The sequence below is a fragment of the Theileria equi genome, chromosome 1 (genome assembly GCF_000342415.1).
Source record: "Theileria equi strain WA chromosome 1, complete sequence".
NCBI classification, from domain to species: Eukaryota; Apicomplexa; class Aconoidasida; order Piroplasmida; family Theileriidae; genus Theileria; species Theileria equi.
In genome coordinates, this window is record NC_021366.1 from 321860 (window position 1) to 337713 (window position 15854).

The following is a 15854-nucleotide window of genomic DNA, read 5'->3' on the forward strand; positions in this document are numbered from 1 at the left end:
AGACCCAAGGGGGGCTCGTAATGAAGCCAGTTATTATGAATTGGTTTTAAATGCAAACTTATAAAAATGGAATCGCAGCATTCTTGGACAAAATATTGTCTAGATGTGGTACGTATTATAACTTTGTCTGATTCACAAACCTCTGTAAATCGCAGTGCTAGGCCCAATGGTCTACAGATTTACGTATAAGCCGTAGCAGAAATTATACACAATTTACATACTTATAAAAGACTTATTATATTGTATAGGTTGTTAAGAAGATGCGAGGGGACCGCTATGGTACCCTATTTGCAAGCCCCGTCTTGGAAGCTAGCGATTCCATTATATCCCCTGCAATAAAGGAAAATTATCGACTTGTCATTCAGAATCCTATGGATTACAAAACAGTGAGGGTAAGTGTTGCATTTTTTTCTCTACATGGAGCTTATAACTAATCCAAAACTTCCGGGCGCGTTGTGAAGATTTACTCTAATAATATAGTATACATAATTATACCACTAATCAGACCAAATTGGAGAACAATATGTACGATGAACCTCAAGAATTTCACTCTGACATGGTGCTTATTTATGAAAATTGCATAAAGTTTAATCCTCCAGTTGGAACCAGCAAATGGGTACATGATGCTGCCAAATCCAACCTTAAGAAATACTTAAAACTGTAAGTTAAGTTAAGTTTTACTGAAATTTTTTTACAGATGGGAGCAAAGTGAACCTACAATTTTGGCCTATTTCAAACGTGGCCCAGTTGTAACGCATTCAGCGGCGCTAACGCAGGAAATCTCCGTCTCTGATGAGTCTAAAACATATGGAACTCCAAAATTTCGTTTAAATCTGCAGAAAATTCATGAATATAAACTGAGGAAAGGTTTTATCAACCAGCCCCCTCAGGAGATAAAAGAAGCCGTTACTACAACTTTGGAAAATGATACACCAACTGTGCGGGAGTTTTATGACATAGATGAATTGGATAAAACACTTTTGGAGGGGACTCCCGAATTGCCATCTATCATGAGTAAACAGGATAATGGAATTCTATGTGTTAGCTGGCTTTCTGAGAATGAGTGCAACAGACTATTTCCTAATTGTAGTATCATAGGCCTGACAGATGACAAACCAAGTTATAACTTCAGTGACGTTGCAATTCGTTGTATATATAATCAGCTTTATCTAAGTGACTTGGGTCCACCTGGGAAACTGGAACATATTCCGGATGAATCAGATTCCGAACCAATTGTTGATCACACGCTCCAACAGCACAATCGCATTTATTTTAACATTTCGAAGCACACATCTAAGCAAGACATAAAATCGATTTTTTGTATGGATGAGAACCCTAACCCTATAAGGTCTATATTTGGTGTCGAGGAGACTAGTCCAAGAAAATCGATATTTAACATTAAAATGGAGGGGAAAAGGGCACGTAGTGATGCAGATTGGACTTTTCCATCAAAGAAACAAGCGAGCCTAACATTGAATGGCACGACTGATGTTTCCATTGGTGACCGTGACCCCGTATGTATTCCAGAAAGTACTGATATGAAAGAATCTATTTCTACGGACTTACCAGAGGTCCATTTGGATAAATTTATGGATTCTGAGATATCTAGCAATATATCCAATTTAACCTCGTTCGCGCGCATAGAGTTACGTATGAATTCTACAATTTCTATAGATTCGACTACAGAAGCTGTGCTTAAGAAGAACGAGTTTATAAAAATTTTAAATATCGGCGAATTTGTAGATATTCTTTGTGAACCATCTATATCATTACTATCTTCGAGCTCTGGTTTTTTTAAAATTGACGAATCGGAATTCAAGCATCGCAACTCAATCCTTAAACACATCAGACTATTCTTAGTAAACTGTGCACAAGTCCTCGTTCAAGTTTCTAAAGAATATGAAACACTACCAAAGCTTGTACTAAAGGGTAAATCACAAATGTCATCGGTAGAAAGTTTGCAATGCGAAGCAAAAATTGGTAATCTGAAGAATTTACCATTTTTTCAACTACCCAGCGCTGGTGGAATTTGTTATTGTGCGGATCTTGACATATTGTGGAGAACACAGTTTATTAACAATGCACTTCCCACGCCACTATTGGCGTTACACATAATACTAGAGATTTAAGTTGTCCAACATAAACATGTTTGTATTAAACACTTCACCTTCTGGCTACAATTCAGAACCGGGCACATTGTAACTTTGGCACCAATTCCTCCTAGAGGTTAAAATTCTTACTCTAGTCCACATATACCGTTACATTTGTCATCCTAAAAATAACTAGAATAAATATAAATTAAAATGTTATTAGATATGTAAATTAATCAGAGCGCACATGCTTCTCCACGAAATCCATAAATCGTTTAGCATAAAAATTTGGATGTACACAAGAGACGCCATAATGATCCCTAGTTTGTAATATTCTCCAAAAGTGCTCCGCACGTTTTCCGATATTCCAACAAGTCAAAAGATCAATAATCCCGATATAATACAAATGTTCACGTTTTGATCCCATAACACAGTGAAAAGAATTATGATTTTCACTTTCCCAGTCAAAATAATCTACACTTTTGTTTCTATAATGTATGCCAAGTAGCAAGGAATAGTCTAAAATACTAGACAGACGCAAAAACTCAACATCATTTCGTAAAATAGTGAGGATTTGTTCAGCATTAGCACCAAGATACACAACATCCCCAAATCTTCCAAAATCACAATCCTTCAGAGCTACTGTATGGTCACTGGATTCATGGTCTGCTAGAGATCGCCCAACCCACGAGCCTTTTAAATCATACCTGCGATGTATAGCAACCTTGGAATAGAATATATTGTTCATAACCACAAAATAGACCCTGTAAGGGTACCCTCGTGTTTGAATGGAAAACAACCCATAAAAACGTGTTAATAGTGAATCCCTGTGTTCATTTAAATGATTATAATAATTTCTAAGCCACTGTTTCACAAAACGAGCACATCTTTTAGTTATGGTCTTTATGATAAGTTTACCATCGATTGTATAGTAAAATAAAGAACCAGACTTCCCCTCTGAAACTAGTTCAGACATTGTGGAAAGATTACCAAGAACCATATTACCGACAATTTGTTCAGGGCTAATTGAGTCCATATAGTCGCTTGCAGATAGACCTGATATACTGCGAATTTCTTTAAACACCAAAGGTGCATATTCCTTGAAGATAATTTTTGAATAAGATAATGTACTCATGCTAGTAAATCCGCTATTCATTGGTGTGTTCTCATTAAAATTTGCTCTTGCGAATCTGGAAGAATATAATCCATTCTTGTTATAAATATGACGAACCGATAAATAATTGAGTTTAGGATCATGTAAAATCGTAAATGTCAATTTTGTATCAAAATCTTCATCTGTTAAAGTCACTTCAGGTTCATTGTATACATGTCGTGCAGATATACTTAATCCTATCATCATATCTATAACATCATTCCAACTTTCATGCCCAAAATGCACAGAAAATCCTCTTTTATTCTCTTGCAATGAATTATTTGTAATCCATTTATAAATGTTATGTTTTCCGCTATTTCTTGCCAAGCTACGTTTTACATTTGATCTATTGATATAGTTTCCACTCTTGCTTACATCCAAACCTCTAAACATATATCCACTGGAGGTTTCGATTGCACATCTCGAAACAGAAATCCCTAATAATTCTAAAAAATCACTCGATGTACAAACTGCATTTATATAGTCACCCTGGGATATTCGTTTTACACCATCATCGCACAGGCTTGCGTGACTCTCAAAAATCTTTTCAACATCTGCTTCTGAACGATATACAGGTTCTTTAGAAACAAGCAAGGCTCGTGTCAGTGCTATATCATTAACTAAGTCCAAAAATTCTTTGAATCCCATAGATGTATTCTTGTCGTGAGAATTCGACTCTTCGTGAGATTTGCTAGTATTATGTAAAATCCTAAAGCTCAACTGTAGTTTTTTGTCTTCTGATCCATCAAGCATAATTAGTAGACCACCAGCAAATTCAACAAAATCAAGACCTCCATCACCATTTAAATCAAAAGCCAAAAACATGCGCTCTGTCAGAAGCCTACCCAAGGTACCCAGCAAACCTAGACATTCTTCAAACTTTAAAAGATCCAAATGACCTATAGGAGTCAACATACGATACCTGAAAATTTATATAAGTTACAGATAGAAACAATACCTGTTATATATTGATTGAGCCTCCTGTTTCGAACATTGTACAACTTCCTGAAGTCTAGCATAATAATCTGGAGGTATTTTTGGAGGCAACAAAACCCTTCTAGCTCCACAGACTGGGAAAACCATATTTTCGGAATAAAGTATCAGGTCGACATCTATAGTACATTCTAAATGTGGAAATTATTTAAAAGTTCCAGTGATTCATCATATTAAAAAATCCAACCATTAAAAATGTGAATAAAGCTAGTTTCCTGAATTTTTGTGAATATTTCAGGGATCACTTGATAGGTCATATTAAAATCAATTAAATAAAGATACAAATCAATATAAAACCGTGATAATAACAGACATGTAAATTAAATAAAAAAATATATAATAATATACCCTGTTTGATAAGTTCATCATAATAATCACCAACAAATAAGATACTCCACTACAACTCATTCCACCGTTAATTCTACGCTCGTAGTTATAGATATTTATATTTACTATAACATATATCTCTAAAACAATTGATTTATGAGATTAAAACGCGAAAGACTGCCAATAAACAGATATAAGTCTGTGGACCGAACTTTATACCATTTCCGTGGCAAGCATTGTGTTGAACGCACTTAATGAATTGTTAGACAATAGTGTTGTGACTGCGTTCTCTATATGCTTTTTTGCATCTAATTTTCCTACATTAGCAACTAGTATTTCCTCAGGCGTAGAAGTCATTTCCTGTTTAATTGATGAATTGTATTTCTCACAGAGATCCCTAATTTCCCTAACTAGTTGATTGTTCTCTTTTCTTCTTTCTTTGAAATCCTAAGAAATTACTAATTTGTTAGTTATTATCAAACCTGGATGTGCAAATCCTTCGTCCATTTGTTCTTATTGAAATTAAGAAGCATCTGATTTTCCAATGGTGTCTTTCTATAGTTTATTACGATACTATAATAGTTACGATTCAATCCATGAACCAGTGCTATTATTGTGGGTTTCTGGAGATGGCCAATGTTGCTTGTGGTCTGGCGAGGTTCTTGACCTGTTACATTCAATGAATTACAAAGTGAAGTGTGTGCTGCCATAGAAACATTTCTTACCTAGCATGATAATATGTGGGCTTATCAACCTAAAGCAGTCAATAACGACTTTTCCTTTTACTGATTGAATGGGATCTATAACAACACCAACAGCACGTGGATTTAGCTGCTCAAAACTTTGTTGTGTATTTACGTCCGTTCCGGAAAACCAACAGCCAAATCCTGGATGGGAATGGTACCATCCAACAACTACTTCAGGTCTTCCAGTTCTTTTTAGTTGATCTTTCATCTCAGTTTGATAGACTGGATCAACAGCCTCAACGCTAACGCTATTTCCTAAACATGGTATATAAATGGGTTCGCCGATGTATATATTAGATGTACAAACAACATACCAGATTGTGGCATAGAAAACACATCTACAACTCTGATTGTGTAATCATCGACAAAGTCTCCTAGCATCAGGCCCATAACTTCCATAGGAACTCCAGCCTATATGATAAATGTACCCATATGCGCGAGCAAAAACACGACGTTTAATGTTTTACATAAACGAATATATCATTCAAACATACCCTTCCATGTTTAAGCATTTTAAGAAGTGCCAACGATGATATATAGACTTGTTCGGATGTGTCGGCCACGGGTCCGAAGGATTGCATATTCCTCATACCCCCGAACGAATTAAAAAGGCCATGAAAAGACCTAGAGTCTCCCATATTTCCACACCAATGTGCTAAGCGTGTGAATATATAATGAGTGCACGTTCTGAGATATGTGGCCTTAGCACAATATTCAACTGTCAACTACTCATTATACGTTCAAGTGACGAGCGTTTTATCAGTGTTAACGTTTGCGTTGGCTGTATGTATATATTATCAGTCCAATACGTAAATGGTTGTTAATATATATAGATACTTACTGAGAAAATGTAGTACAAACTCCAGGACATATAGCAGCGTTAATACTACAATAGTTGAAAAAAGTAAAGAAGTTTTAAAGGTTTTAAATATTGACTTATCCGAAATAGAGAAAGAGAGGGATGTTGTAGTTTACACCCGGAATAGACTATGTAGCAAATGTAACAAAAATGTCAAGATTTCCAATCCAGAGTACATAGAAAACTCCTGTGCCGATAGTTGGCGCTATTTCCACAATATTACATTTATCCCAAATTGTCCTATATTCGGTATTATGAAGTTCACCAAATTCCATAAGCTTAGGGTTGAACAAAAAATTGCAATTTCAAAGTAGATTATAAGTGTATGAGATGGCTGTATCTAATTCACGACCTCGTATATTCAAGAAGAAGACTCTATCCTGTCGTAATTGTGGTGATGCATCCGAAGTTTTAACCGATGATGTTGAAGGCATTCGTCTATGTTCGGGATGCGGCTTAGTTTTGGAGGACAAGCTTATATCTGAACAACAAGAATGGCGTAACTTTAATACAGAATCACTTGGTGCTGCTCATGCCGAAAAGAGCAGAGTTGGTGAATTCAACGATGTATGGCTTGATGACGTTGGGAACAGTACGACATTCATTGGTGGCTCTAAGAAGATGCAACAATTACAGAGTTTGATGGGAAATTATGACAGTAGTGATAGAATCCTGCGTAATGCATATTCCCTTTTGCGTGGAGTTGGGGATTCTTTGGACATAAAAGACCATGTAACCGAGCGCTGCAAGGAAATATTGAAAGATATGCATGAAGCATCAATCCTCAAAGGGCGTTGCACTATACTAAACATACTTGCTATTATATATCTAGGATGCAGAGAGTGTGGCATCTCTCGATCTCTTAGGGAACTTTGTATATATGATCGAAACATAAGTCCTAGAGATCTAGGAAGAGCCATAAATAGACTGAAAAAACAACTTCCAAACAGGGGAAATGCTCCTGTAGAGGATACTATGCAAATCCTTCCCAGATATACTTCGAAACTAAATTTGTCTACCCATATAGCCAACATTTGTGAAAATGTCTGTAGCCAGGCTACAATGCTTCTTAGAAGCTCGCATAGGACCACGTCATTGGCTGCGGCAATAATCTATTTTGTTACTCAGACAATGATGCCTGGCCAAATTAGCATCGCAGATATAGCACTTGTGTGTGGGACAAGTGTTAATACGATCAAGGTAACGCACAAAGAATTGATGGATATCAAGGACAAATTGTTGAATAAACTAGTGCAATAGGTTTCCGATTTAAACTATAAATACGCAATGTTTTAACTTTTATACTACATGCTATTGAGCTTGGAACAGGGAGATTGCGTAATCTACAACAGTTTCCATTTCTTTCATAGTATTGCTCTGAAATTGTACGACCTTATTCTTATCAAATACGTCGTTTGCGTCATCCAATACCACCTGGAATATTTCCGATTGTAGGTTTTCATCAATCTTTTCGTTGGTATAATTGCGTTCTTCTAGCCTTTTGCTTAATGTCTCAATATCTGTGCGTAGAACTATTATATTGTCAAATAGATTATCGCTAAATATGTCGCATGAGTGGAATTCTACCAAAAAACCGCCACTTTCAAAGTCAAATGTTTCTAACTCATCAAGTAACAAGTCCTCGTCATATATTGAACATTCGAATTCATCATCCCACTCCTTATATAACTTTTTTTCACTTATTAGTTGTGAAACGTTTATATGATTGACGTTTGTTTTCTCAAGTATTCTCTTACATAAAGTAGATTTTCCAGTGCCTGGAGTACCCAAAACCAAGACGTTTGGACCTCTTAGCCTTTTTGTTACCATATCTATTATCTTTAACAAAATTTATAGATACTAGTAAACGTAAAGTATATCCCTAATCGCGTAGTGTGCCTACTAGTGGATTCTAGGCACATTTTCCAATTATACGAAAAAGATAGACACAAATTATAAAATGTATTGAATATGCTTGGAATAAATGCCCTAAGGGCTAGACACTTAGAAAATGCTCTGATTCAGTATGAAAAACTTAATACCGGCCGCCTGGCAGTTGATACCTTTCTAAAATTCTATTTTCGCGCGAATAAAGTTTCTACTAGTAATAGGAGCTGGGTTTCTGAACATATGTATGAGATAATGAGATGGAAGGCCCTGATCGAGTATACGAGTAGTAAACCTTCAACGTGGACTTCTATGTTGAACAACTATTTATTGAGTGACAGATGGAGATTGATGAGCAACAACAAAAAATTGCCTCCGTTCATAAGGTGTTCCTTTCCTGAGGAGCTTTATGTGCTAATTGAAGAAGAATATGGACAGAATAAGGCTATACAAATTTGCAATATTCTTAACGAAGAGCCCGTAATACATTTAAGGGTAAACACATTAAAGATTTCAAGGGATAAAGCGTATAAATTTCTACTTCATAAAGGTAATTTATGAGAGATAATCTCAGTGTTTGATAGGAGTTGATGTAGAAAAATGTGTAGATTCCCCTTGTGGTTTACTCGTCACTGATAAGCAGAAGCTCTTTAGCTCTCCGGAATATCGTAGAGGAATCGTAGAAATTCAGGATGAATCAAGCCAGCTTGTCGCTCTAAGAGTTATGGTTGTGCAAAAAAAAATTAATACTCATATATAGAGTAAGTCTGGAGAAAAGGTGCTGGACTATTGCGCCGGTTCTGGAGGTAAATCTTTGGTTTTTGGCCCTAGCATGGAAAACAAAGGCAGAATTTACCTGCATGATATTAATGAAAATCTCCTGTTAAAGGTGTGCTCTATGTTAATTTTACAATGGATTATCCGCAGGCAAAAAAGAGGATGTACAAGGCTGGAATAAGAAATTACTTTGTCATGGATCCAAACCTTACTGATCTTGGAAAATTATACGGTCAAATGGACTGGGTTTGTCTGCTTCATATGAATAATTGCCCTTAGGTAGTTACTGATGTTCCTTGCACTGGAGTAGGAGCATTTAGGAAGAGCCCTGAGAGAAAATGGGAATTCAAAAAACATCATGTGAGTTGTATATACTAAATATCAATGGTTAATTGTTTCAGGTCGTAGAATATGTTAACAAACAACGTTCGATCGTAGAGAATGCCCTTAAATATCTGAAAAGGAATGGAAAACTGGTATATATAACATGTAGCATTTTTAAATGTGAAAATTCAAATCAAATCGACTATTTTTGTAAGAAACACGACTTGGAATTGGTAGAACCACCAACTTTTCAATTGCCACAATCTAGAGGAATGAATGGCTACTTTATCGCAACGTTACGAATGAAAGGAACAATATAAACTTATATAATGAATCATGCATAGTCATATTGGGTATGTGTGTTGGATAGTCCATCTGAAAAAAAGTCTCTTGCCAGAATATGTTCAAGTTAAATTTGGAATCTTCCAAATTTCTCAAAAATCCAGATGTGCTAAATAGGAGGTTAAATAAGGGGAGGTAGGTTCTATATTTCAAGATCATATAAAAAATTTGTGAATATACGAATGTATTTGTAAGAAAATTATTTAAAACATACAATCGTATAACTATATTATACACCTTTGTAGAGATGTGTCAAATTTTATGATTAGGGCGAGCTACGCTGCAATATTCTCAGCGTTTTTAATAAATTTGATAGTCCTATACATTCCTTTGATCAATTTTCTAGATAATTCGCTGGTAAGTCCAAAATTTCAATCGGAAGTACGCAACGCTTTTATGTTTAAATCAACACATTCCCAAGTCGTAGAGATAAATTCTACATTAGTTCACTAATAAAATATAGGGTCACGGAATATCGCTCTTTATGAGTAGAACTGATCCACAAAGGGTCACATTCTACTGTACAGAAGTTGTCTATCTTTTCATCTTCTATCCTATGGCCATATTGACAATTTCTACCAAACGAAGTCTACTTGTTAGTCGAATGTATAATTGTATATAATCATTTACACGAAATAAACAGGCCTGCAATGTTTTGTTGAATTGGATCAATGTAGGCATGCTCTTGGCCCTTCTATCTATGCCATATACCAGGTAATATGGATATAACATTAATAATGAAATGTAGGAACTTATGCTTATTTACATTAGTATCACGATTCATAAATAGTAAGTCCATATTTACCGTTTCTCTACATTCACAATAAACAATGGTTCGGTAGGGATGTGTTTTAGGGTATTAATTAATAATAAGCTTGGGGAGTCCTCCTAAAATTTGTTTTTGTATATCATAGATTGTAGTAATATAATAGTCTGGCGTAAAGAGCACAGATATATCTACAAGATACATAGTAACGACCCATGGGGATAATTGGTAGTTAAATCTCATATTCATGTTCTTAAAAGTCTATTGCTCGACTGTATATTATGAGTGAACTGAATTTTTGTCCTGAATGGTAAGTTTGTACACCGATTTACATCTATGATTTACCAACCAATCGTGGATATACGTCAACTATGTAGTAATAATATATTATACGCGAGGGCTGACTCGAGAAAGCAACAATTAAAGTATTTTTGTCGACAATGTGATTTTTCAAGATGGGCAGACTCTAATAGCTCAACCGACAACTGTATCTATCGCACAAGTTACAATTATGATTCCAAGTCAGTTTTTCTAACATTATTTTGCATATTTTGGACAAAACTAGTACCTATAACTCAGATATAAGTATATTGTTCTACTAAATCCCGTTTATTGGCGAATTGTAATAATAAATACAAAATGCTTATAGAGAGGACATTTTCGTTTCTCCACTAGTGATAAAGGATCCTACACTTGGAAGAACTACACACTGGAAGTGTCTAAAATGTGGATTTCAAAAGGCAGTATTTTTTCAACTTCCAGAGAGAGTAACGGATGATGCCATGAAGCTGGTATTTGTGTGCTGTAATTCTGGGTGTGGATATTGGAGCAAACAGATTTATGATAATACTCAGAACATACATAACACCGGTAAGCCTCCCCGGAAATCCGACATATGCATCCCAGGCCCAAAACTAGCCACCGAAGAATCGGTAAAGGCCAATATAGAAGGTAAGAATGAAACGAAGTTATACAAAATATGCCCAGCTGAGAAGAGAACCAGAAATATCTTTTACGGAGATGTAGATAATTTTTTTAGCGATACGTAGAATGGAAGTTCTACACCTAAGAGTATTTTACAAGTAGTTCCTCATACGTCAAGTTTTGCATTGCTACCCCCAACTCATCATTTACAGCATCATGTATATTGGAAGTCCACAAAAGGAAATCGCGTTTGGAGTTGACCTTTGGAGGAGCCCTTCGATAGATATCTATCAGGCTGTCTCTACATAAGCTACACGGGTATAACTCAGCAAATGTATGAAGGAATGCTGATGTCTTCAATTTATCGTCCTTTGACTACAAAATTGTGTATACGGTAAAATGGATTCACACGGTACACGTACTACTCGTAGTATGTAAATTTACCGGTGTTTCTGGATAGTTTGCTGCAATTGTGTGTAAGTAAAGCCATCCAGCCCTTCCAAGTTCTCTGCGATCTGGAGGATAGCCGCTTTTACCTCTTCCCGATGCTGTTTCTCGATCTCTGCAGGAGTGTTCCTTGCATTTTTTGTATACCTTGTCCATGTCTGTCATTTTCCCAGATTCTACAACTTTCCAAAGGGTGAACTATGATAAACGGCGACTATACAAAAGTGGAATCCCAACATCCGCGGCGTATGTGCATACTCACCATAGGAAAGCTGCATATTCACCAAGTTGACCTTATTATCAATCAATTCTCACAATTTTACATTAAAGTGGTGAGTTAGGCATGAAATACTAAAATGTACGAAACGAGACATCCGGAAAAACCTAGCCGCACTGAGTACAGGAATCGCAAATTACACGAGCGGATGATTCCACAGTTCTACAAGTTTGTATTTTCGCCATAAAATATGAGGATATTGTCAATGTGTTCTAACCGTTTCTTTTCGTTCACCAGTACTGGTCTTGGAGTAGGGGGGCTTGGGGTCATCAATCTGCGGATCTGTACAAGTGTGTTACCAGTAAACATCACACGTACGTCTTTTCTCAACAATTTAAGGTTATCCTGGAAATTCTAAATGAAGACACTAAACAAGACCCATACCTCTAAGTTGGCAAGTCTATCCCTTCTGGTTCCTGAAATACATACGTATGTAATTTATTGTCTATTATGTACCTTCCATCTTCATCCTATGTAGCTCATTCTGTGGAGATGTTATTATGAAGTGTATCACCTTACCTCAAAGAACTCCCTTTCTCCGTCACTGTCAAAGACGGCAACATTCTCAGCGTTATTGGTGACGTCTTTTAGATTCTATACAAAGTTTTAACTATTAACTACTAGAATGCAACCTCTACGATGTCTATAGCTACATTTGCTTGGGGTTGTGAGCGTCTCAACTGAGTAGAATAGAGACTCTCCCTGCGATAATATATACAAAAAATAGATGAATGTACATACCTAATGTTGTATTCGTTTGGAATTTGAGCAACCTGCGTGAATCTATTTGTTGGTGTGTGTGAGCCTTCCTTTAAATTATTAAATTTGTCGAGTTCATGGGCTGTAATTTTAAACATATCCGTAAATTCCTATGGTGTTATTGTCTATTCAAGATGTGTATAATAAACCAGTAATAGAGAGCGCGTTTCATTTATTTTATCGTTAATTTTTGAAAATAAGACCCCTATCTCTTTATCACCATGTACTTTCGAACATTCGAAAGTGTTTAAAACAAACACAATTGATGCTAATGTAAGATTTCTAATATACATTGATTTTAACTAATTTGCAACGACATCGGTGGTGCACTCAACAAATATCTACACCATTCATTTATAATATACTATCCTTCCGTTTTTATATCACTCTACATATTATAATTTGCTTGAATCATTGATTTATTGTAAATAATGGATTGAATATTTTGAATGTGTAATATATCGAACTGTTGGCAGTTTATGAGTAATGATGCTAGAAAGAAAGAGCCAAATCGAAAACTTAAAAAGAGAGTTCCCAAATCGTAAGCTTTTATCCGTCTAAAATCGAATTTAGTGAGATCTTGGGGGTTCCGGCCAGTGCTATTCACTCTACCTATTTCGGGCTTCTTTGGTGACTCTTCGTGCCTATTAGAAATGTAATTTTACTATTAAATAGATACTAACTACAGAACTATCCCAAGAAAGTACCCTAAGCAACGTGTTTCATTCAAACTCCTAAATCCGATTCCACACAAATGGTCTAAATTTGACGCAATCGAGTTTGTCTAGAATTTTATTTCAAAAATATTGTTTAGATGTCCAGATAGTCTGTATGGAAAACCAATTGTGGATGCTATATGGGCAATAGTATCCAACTTTAACGATTATGAGAAATATTGTCGCGGTAATGCAGTGGAGTTGAAAATCTCCAAAGGTACAGTTTACTAAATTAATAGACATCTCAGTGAAAACAGAACAACCAAAAATGGGTATATTGGAACAATACGGAAAAGGCACTGATCCAAAGAATGAAATTCACGAAAATATATTAAAGGCTATCAATAGTCCACCAAAGGGGCCAATACGCAGGATAATAAATGCCACGTTAGTTGTGAAAACACAAGTATACCTTTTAGTGATAATGAGATCGATCATATGCTTAAAAGTGATGATGCTATTAGAACAATTATATATAACACAGATGAGGTATACGTTGCTGATGTGATAAATATACTTTCTAGATTAACGATGTTTTAATACAAGTTAAAAGAACGTTGTTGAAAAACGAAGAAGCTGTGAATAATATCCTACAGTCATTGAATAAACGAGAGAGTTTGACCGCCTCCGTAAGGGAAACTATTGATCTTATAAAGAAAACTGGCTATTCCAATATTAACAACTCCATAGCTTCTAAATCCGGAATTATTGATAAGATTCAGGCAGAGGTGGAAAAATTGTCAGTGCAAGTTTCAGAAAATGAGAAGGTTTGCATATTCATTTAGTTAACATTCATCTAATAGATGATTGAAAGTGGACATCTACACTACGAGAATACTCGTGACCATTTGTTAGAACTCCGCGGGAAAATCAATAGACTCTCCGTACTCCATATATCTATAAGTAACTCTTGTTAAGATTAAATGGCAAGTACTAATTAAAATACACGAATATACGCTTTAAACACACAGTACCTAAGATATCCAATTTCTAGTGATATATTTCCGTACCGCTAGAATTCTAGATAAAGAATCTGAATATGTCTCTAGTTTGTATCTCAAACTAAATCCATGACAAACTCCTTAGTCTGGCCAGCCTGTACTATTGTAACCAGAGCGGAGCCTCTAACTCCTATCTCAGATCTTTAGGTAGATTATGGTATAATCAAAGAAAGTTTAAATTTATTTCACAAAAATATATTTATTTGTTAAAAATTCTTTGTCCAACTTGTTCCATATTCACAAAAAAAATGACTGTAGGACTACCCGCATACTATCTCCTCACCCTGAACACATGGACCTAAACTACAAAGTTAACTCTTATGAATACAAGTTATAAATGGTGGGTAAGGATTGCGAAAGATTCCAAAAGGATTTACTCAGTTGAAAAAATAGACGTAATATTTTCAAGTAACTGGCCCATAAAGGTTAAGGTCCAATTAACGTGGAATGTCATGTTATTTATCATAAATTGTATATAAAATAGTAAATTTACCGCAGAATGAAAAGAATGGTACATAATAACACCCAATATAGTAGTTGAACGTGCAAAGGTGGCTCCAAACGTATTATACGCGTCACTCATATATAAGTTTGAGTTTTTTAGATATGCCTCGTATAAAGACTTTAAATACGAAACCTCCACCGGATGGATGGGATCTTTTAGCCGAAACCCTAGAATCTCTAGATGAAAAGATGAAGGCCGCCGAACGCGAATCTGGAGATGGAAAACGTAGGTCAGAAGTCTTATGGCCTATTTTCAGAATACACCATCAGCGTTCTAGGTTTATTTACGAGATGTTTTATCAGAAAAGGCTGATTTCAAGTATGTGTAGTGTTATACTTGTTATTCGTTTAAATATTACAACATTTCAATCCTCAATATAGGGGAATTATACGATTATTGCGTAAAAGAGGGATATGCGGATGTAAATTTAATCGCAAAGTGGCGTAAGCAAGGATTTGAATACCTCTGTTGTCTTCGTTGCATTCAGACTTCTAGCCAGCACTTTGGTACAAGCTGTATATGTCGCGTTCCAAAACGGGATCTGGAGCCCGGTAAAGTCATAGAATGTGTTCTCTGTGGTTGTAGAGGGTGTGCTAGCTGCGATTTATAGTACTTTACAGCCACTTTATATTCAACAATTACTTCTTGTAATGTGTACATATGTGTTATATAAGGTGCACACTAGGTAATTATTAGTATGCTGCTTGTGAGAGTTTCACACTATAATACACTGGGAAATGTCAGCGCGTTTCTGATAATTGGGGAGAAGTCGCTCTGCACGTGTAGAAATTTTTATATTTTCATTGCCCCTACAATGTACTAGTAATTCCTATAATCCGAATTTCTGGCGTGATGATTGCTGGTTTAGAAATTTCCTCTCCGGGCACTATAAGATTCGAAAATCATGGGCTTGTCAAACGTCTACAGTCTCGGCAGAATGATTCCTTTATATATAAAACGA

The 15854-nt window shown here is 35.8% G+C and overlaps 12 protein-coding genes across 12 annotated transcripts, besides 2 other annotated features; 7 read left to right on the forward strand and 5 right to left on the reverse strand.

The window, feature by feature from the left end:
* Nucleotides 1–28: 28 nt before the first annotated feature.
* Nucleotides 29–2129, forward strand: BEWA_019130 (hypothetical protein; the record flags this gene model as incomplete). The annotated part of the gene is made up of 4 exons (XM_004828677.1): nucleotides 29–108; nucleotides 249–392; nucleotides 506–660; nucleotides 698–2129. The coding sequence occupies exons 1-4, from the start codon at nucleotides 67–69 to the stop codon at nucleotides 2127–2129; spliced, it is 1773 nt and encodes a 590-aa protein (XP_004828734.1). The 5' UTR covers nucleotides 29–66.
* Nucleotides 2130–2322: 193 nt separating this feature from the next.
* Nucleotides 2323–4326, reverse strand: BEWA_019140 (phosphatidylinositol-4-phosphate 5-kinase, putative; the record flags this gene model as incomplete). The annotated part of the gene is made up of 2 exons (XM_004828678.1): nucleotides 2323–4165; nucleotides 4202–4326. 2 exons carry the CDS (start codon nucleotides 4324–4326, stop codon nucleotides 2323–2325), a joined length of 1968 nt encoding a protein of 655 aa, XP_004828735.1.
* A 226-nt stretch (nucleotides 4327–4552) lies between these two features.
* Nucleotides 4553–4583: a sequence feature (AT_rich).
* Nucleotides 4584–4776: 193 nt separating this feature from the next.
* BEWA_019150 (proteasome regulatory subunit, putative) lies at nucleotides 4777–5994 on the reverse strand (the record flags this gene model as incomplete). Its single annotated transcript, XM_004828679.1, has 5 exons — nucleotides 5804–5994; nucleotides 5624–5720; nucleotides 5289–5564; nucleotides 5046–5230; nucleotides 4777–5010 (listed from the first exon to the last, which is right to left on the reverse strand). Exons 1-5 carry the CDS (start codon nucleotides 5945–5947, stop codon nucleotides 4777–4779), a joined length of 936 nt encoding a protein of 311 aa, XP_004828736.1. The 5' UTR covers nucleotides 5948–5994.
* A 49-nt stretch (nucleotides 5995–6043) lies between these two features.
* Nucleotides 6044–7428, forward strand: BEWA_019160 (transcription initiation factor iib, putative; the record flags this gene model as incomplete). Its single annotated transcript, XM_004828680.1, has 1 exon — nucleotides 6044–7428. Exon 1 carries the CDS (start codon nucleotides 6499–6501, stop codon nucleotides 7426–7428), a length of 930 nt encoding a protein of 309 aa, XP_004828737.1. The 5' UTR covers nucleotides 6044–6498.
* Nucleotides 7429–7479: 51 nt separating this feature from the next.
* Nucleotides 7480–7998, reverse strand: BEWA_019170 (hypothetical protein; the record flags this gene model as incomplete). The annotated part of the gene is made up of 1 exon (XM_004828681.1): nucleotides 7480–7998. The coding sequence occupies one exon, from the start codon at nucleotides 7996–7998 to the stop codon at nucleotides 7480–7482; it is 519 nt and encodes a 172-aa protein (XP_004828738.1).
* Nucleotides 7999–8097: 99 nt separating this feature from the next.
* On the forward strand, nucleotides 8098–9476 carry BEWA_019180 (hypothetical protein; the record flags this gene model as incomplete). Its single annotated transcript, XM_004828682.1, has 6 exons — nucleotides 8098–8605; nucleotides 8640–8782; nucleotides 8816–8944; nucleotides 8983–9078; nucleotides 9112–9192; nucleotides 9234–9476. The coding sequence occupies exons 1-6, from the start codon at nucleotides 8140–8142 to the stop codon at nucleotides 9474–9476; spliced, it is 1158 nt and encodes a 385-aa protein (XP_004828739.1). The 5' UTR covers nucleotides 8098–8139.
* Nucleotides 9477–9556: 80 nt separating this feature from the next.
* Nucleotides 9557–10216, forward strand: BEWA_019190 (hypothetical protein; the record flags this gene model as incomplete). Its single annotated transcript, XM_004828683.1, has 4 exons — nucleotides 9557–9633; nucleotides 9744–9855; nucleotides 9962–10093; nucleotides 10142–10216. The coding sequence occupies 4 exons, from the start codon at nucleotides 9557–9559 to the stop codon at nucleotides 10214–10216; spliced, it is 396 nt and encodes a 131-aa protein (XP_004828740.1).
* A 282-nt stretch (nucleotides 10217–10498) lies between these two features.
* Nucleotides 10499–11563, forward strand: BEWA_019200 (DNA-directed RNA polymerase II, putative). Its single transcript, XM_004828684.1, has 5 exons — nucleotides 10499–10574; nucleotides 10642–10785; nucleotides 10914–11134; nucleotides 11171–11215; nucleotides 11252–11563. Exons 1-5 carry the CDS (start codon nucleotides 10546–10548, stop codon nucleotides 11311–11313), a joined length of 501 nt encoding a protein of 166 aa, XP_004828741.1. The 5' UTR covers nucleotides 10499–10545; the 3' UTR covers nucleotides 11314–11563.
* BEWA_019210 (hypothetical protein) lies at nucleotides 11330–11800 on the reverse strand (the record flags this gene model as incomplete). The annotated part of the gene is made up of 2 exons (XM_004828685.1): nucleotides 11330–11563; nucleotides 11633–11800. The coding sequence occupies 2 exons, from the start codon at nucleotides 11798–11800 to the stop codon at nucleotides 11330–11332; spliced, it is 402 nt and encodes a 133-aa protein (XP_004828742.1).
* Nucleotides 11801–12532: 732 nt separating this feature from the next.
* Nucleotides 12533–12769, reverse strand: BEWA_019220 (hypothetical protein; the record flags this gene model as incomplete). The annotated part of the gene is made up of 2 exons (XM_004828686.1): nucleotides 12533–12614; nucleotides 12654–12769. 2 exons carry the CDS (start codon nucleotides 12767–12769, stop codon nucleotides 12533–12535), a joined length of 198 nt encoding a protein of 65 aa, XP_004828743.1.
* Nucleotides 12770–13027: 258 nt separating this feature from the next.
* On the forward strand, nucleotides 13028–14308 carry BEWA_019230 (hypothetical protein). Its single transcript, XM_004828687.1, has 8 exons — nucleotides 13028–13212; nucleotides 13245–13326; nucleotides 13360–13449; nucleotides 13486–13604; nucleotides 13645–13774; nucleotides 13807–13876; nucleotides 13912–14154; nucleotides 14191–14308. The coding sequence occupies exons 1-8, from the start codon at nucleotides 13158–13160 to the stop codon at nucleotides 14302–14304; spliced, it is 903 nt and encodes a 300-aa protein (XP_004828744.1). The 5' UTR covers nucleotides 13028–13157; the 3' UTR covers nucleotides 14305–14308.
* Nucleotides 14309–14561: 253 nt separating this feature from the next.
* Nucleotides 14562–14603: a sequence feature (AT_rich).
* A 362-nt stretch (nucleotides 14604–14965) lies between these two features.
* BEWA_019240 (g10 protein family member protein) lies at nucleotides 14966–15548 on the forward strand. Its single transcript, XM_004828688.1, has 2 exons — nucleotides 14966–15211; nucleotides 15274–15548. The coding sequence occupies exons 1-2, from the start codon at nucleotides 14995–14997 to the stop codon at nucleotides 15501–15503; spliced, it is 447 nt and encodes a 148-aa protein (XP_004828745.1). The 5' UTR covers nucleotides 14966–14994; the 3' UTR covers nucleotides 15504–15548.
* The last annotated feature ends 306 nt before the right edge of the window (nucleotides 15549–15854 follow it).

Excerpts from the sequence above, each read along its gene's own strand:
- BEWA_019200 (XM_004828684.1), top strand. The coding sequence starts at position 10,546 with ATGAGTGAACTGAATTTTTGTCCTGAATG. Across the intron at positions 10,786-10,913 it reads AGTTACAATTATGATTCCAA|AGAGGACATTTTCGTTTCTC; the intron begins GTCAGTTTTTCT and ends AAATGCTTATAG. Across the intron at positions 11,135-11,170 it reads TCAGAACATACATAACACCG|GCCCAAAACTAGCCACCGAA; the intron begins GTAAGCCTCCCC and ends TATGCATCCCAG.
- BEWA_019230 (XM_004828687.1), top strand. The coding sequence starts at position 13,158 with ATGATGCTAGAAAGAAAGAGCCAAATCGAAAACTTAAAAAGAGAGTTC. Across the intron at positions 13,327-13,359 it reads TCTTCGTGCCTATTAGAAAT|AACTATCCCAAGAAAGTACC; the intron begins GTAATTTTACTA and ends TACTAACTACAG. Across the intron at positions 13,877-13,911 it reads TTATATATAACACAGATGAG|ATTAACGATGTTTTAATACA; the intron begins GTATACGTTGCT and ends TATACTTTCTAG.
- BEWA_019240 (XM_004828688.1), top strand. The coding sequence starts at position 14,995 with ATGCCTCGTATAAAGACTTTAAATACGAAACCTCCACCGGATGGATGG. Across the intron at positions 15,212-15,273 it reads TCAGAAAAGGCTGATTTCAA|GGGAATTATACGATTATTGC; the intron begins GTATGTGTAGTG and ends TCCTCAATATAG.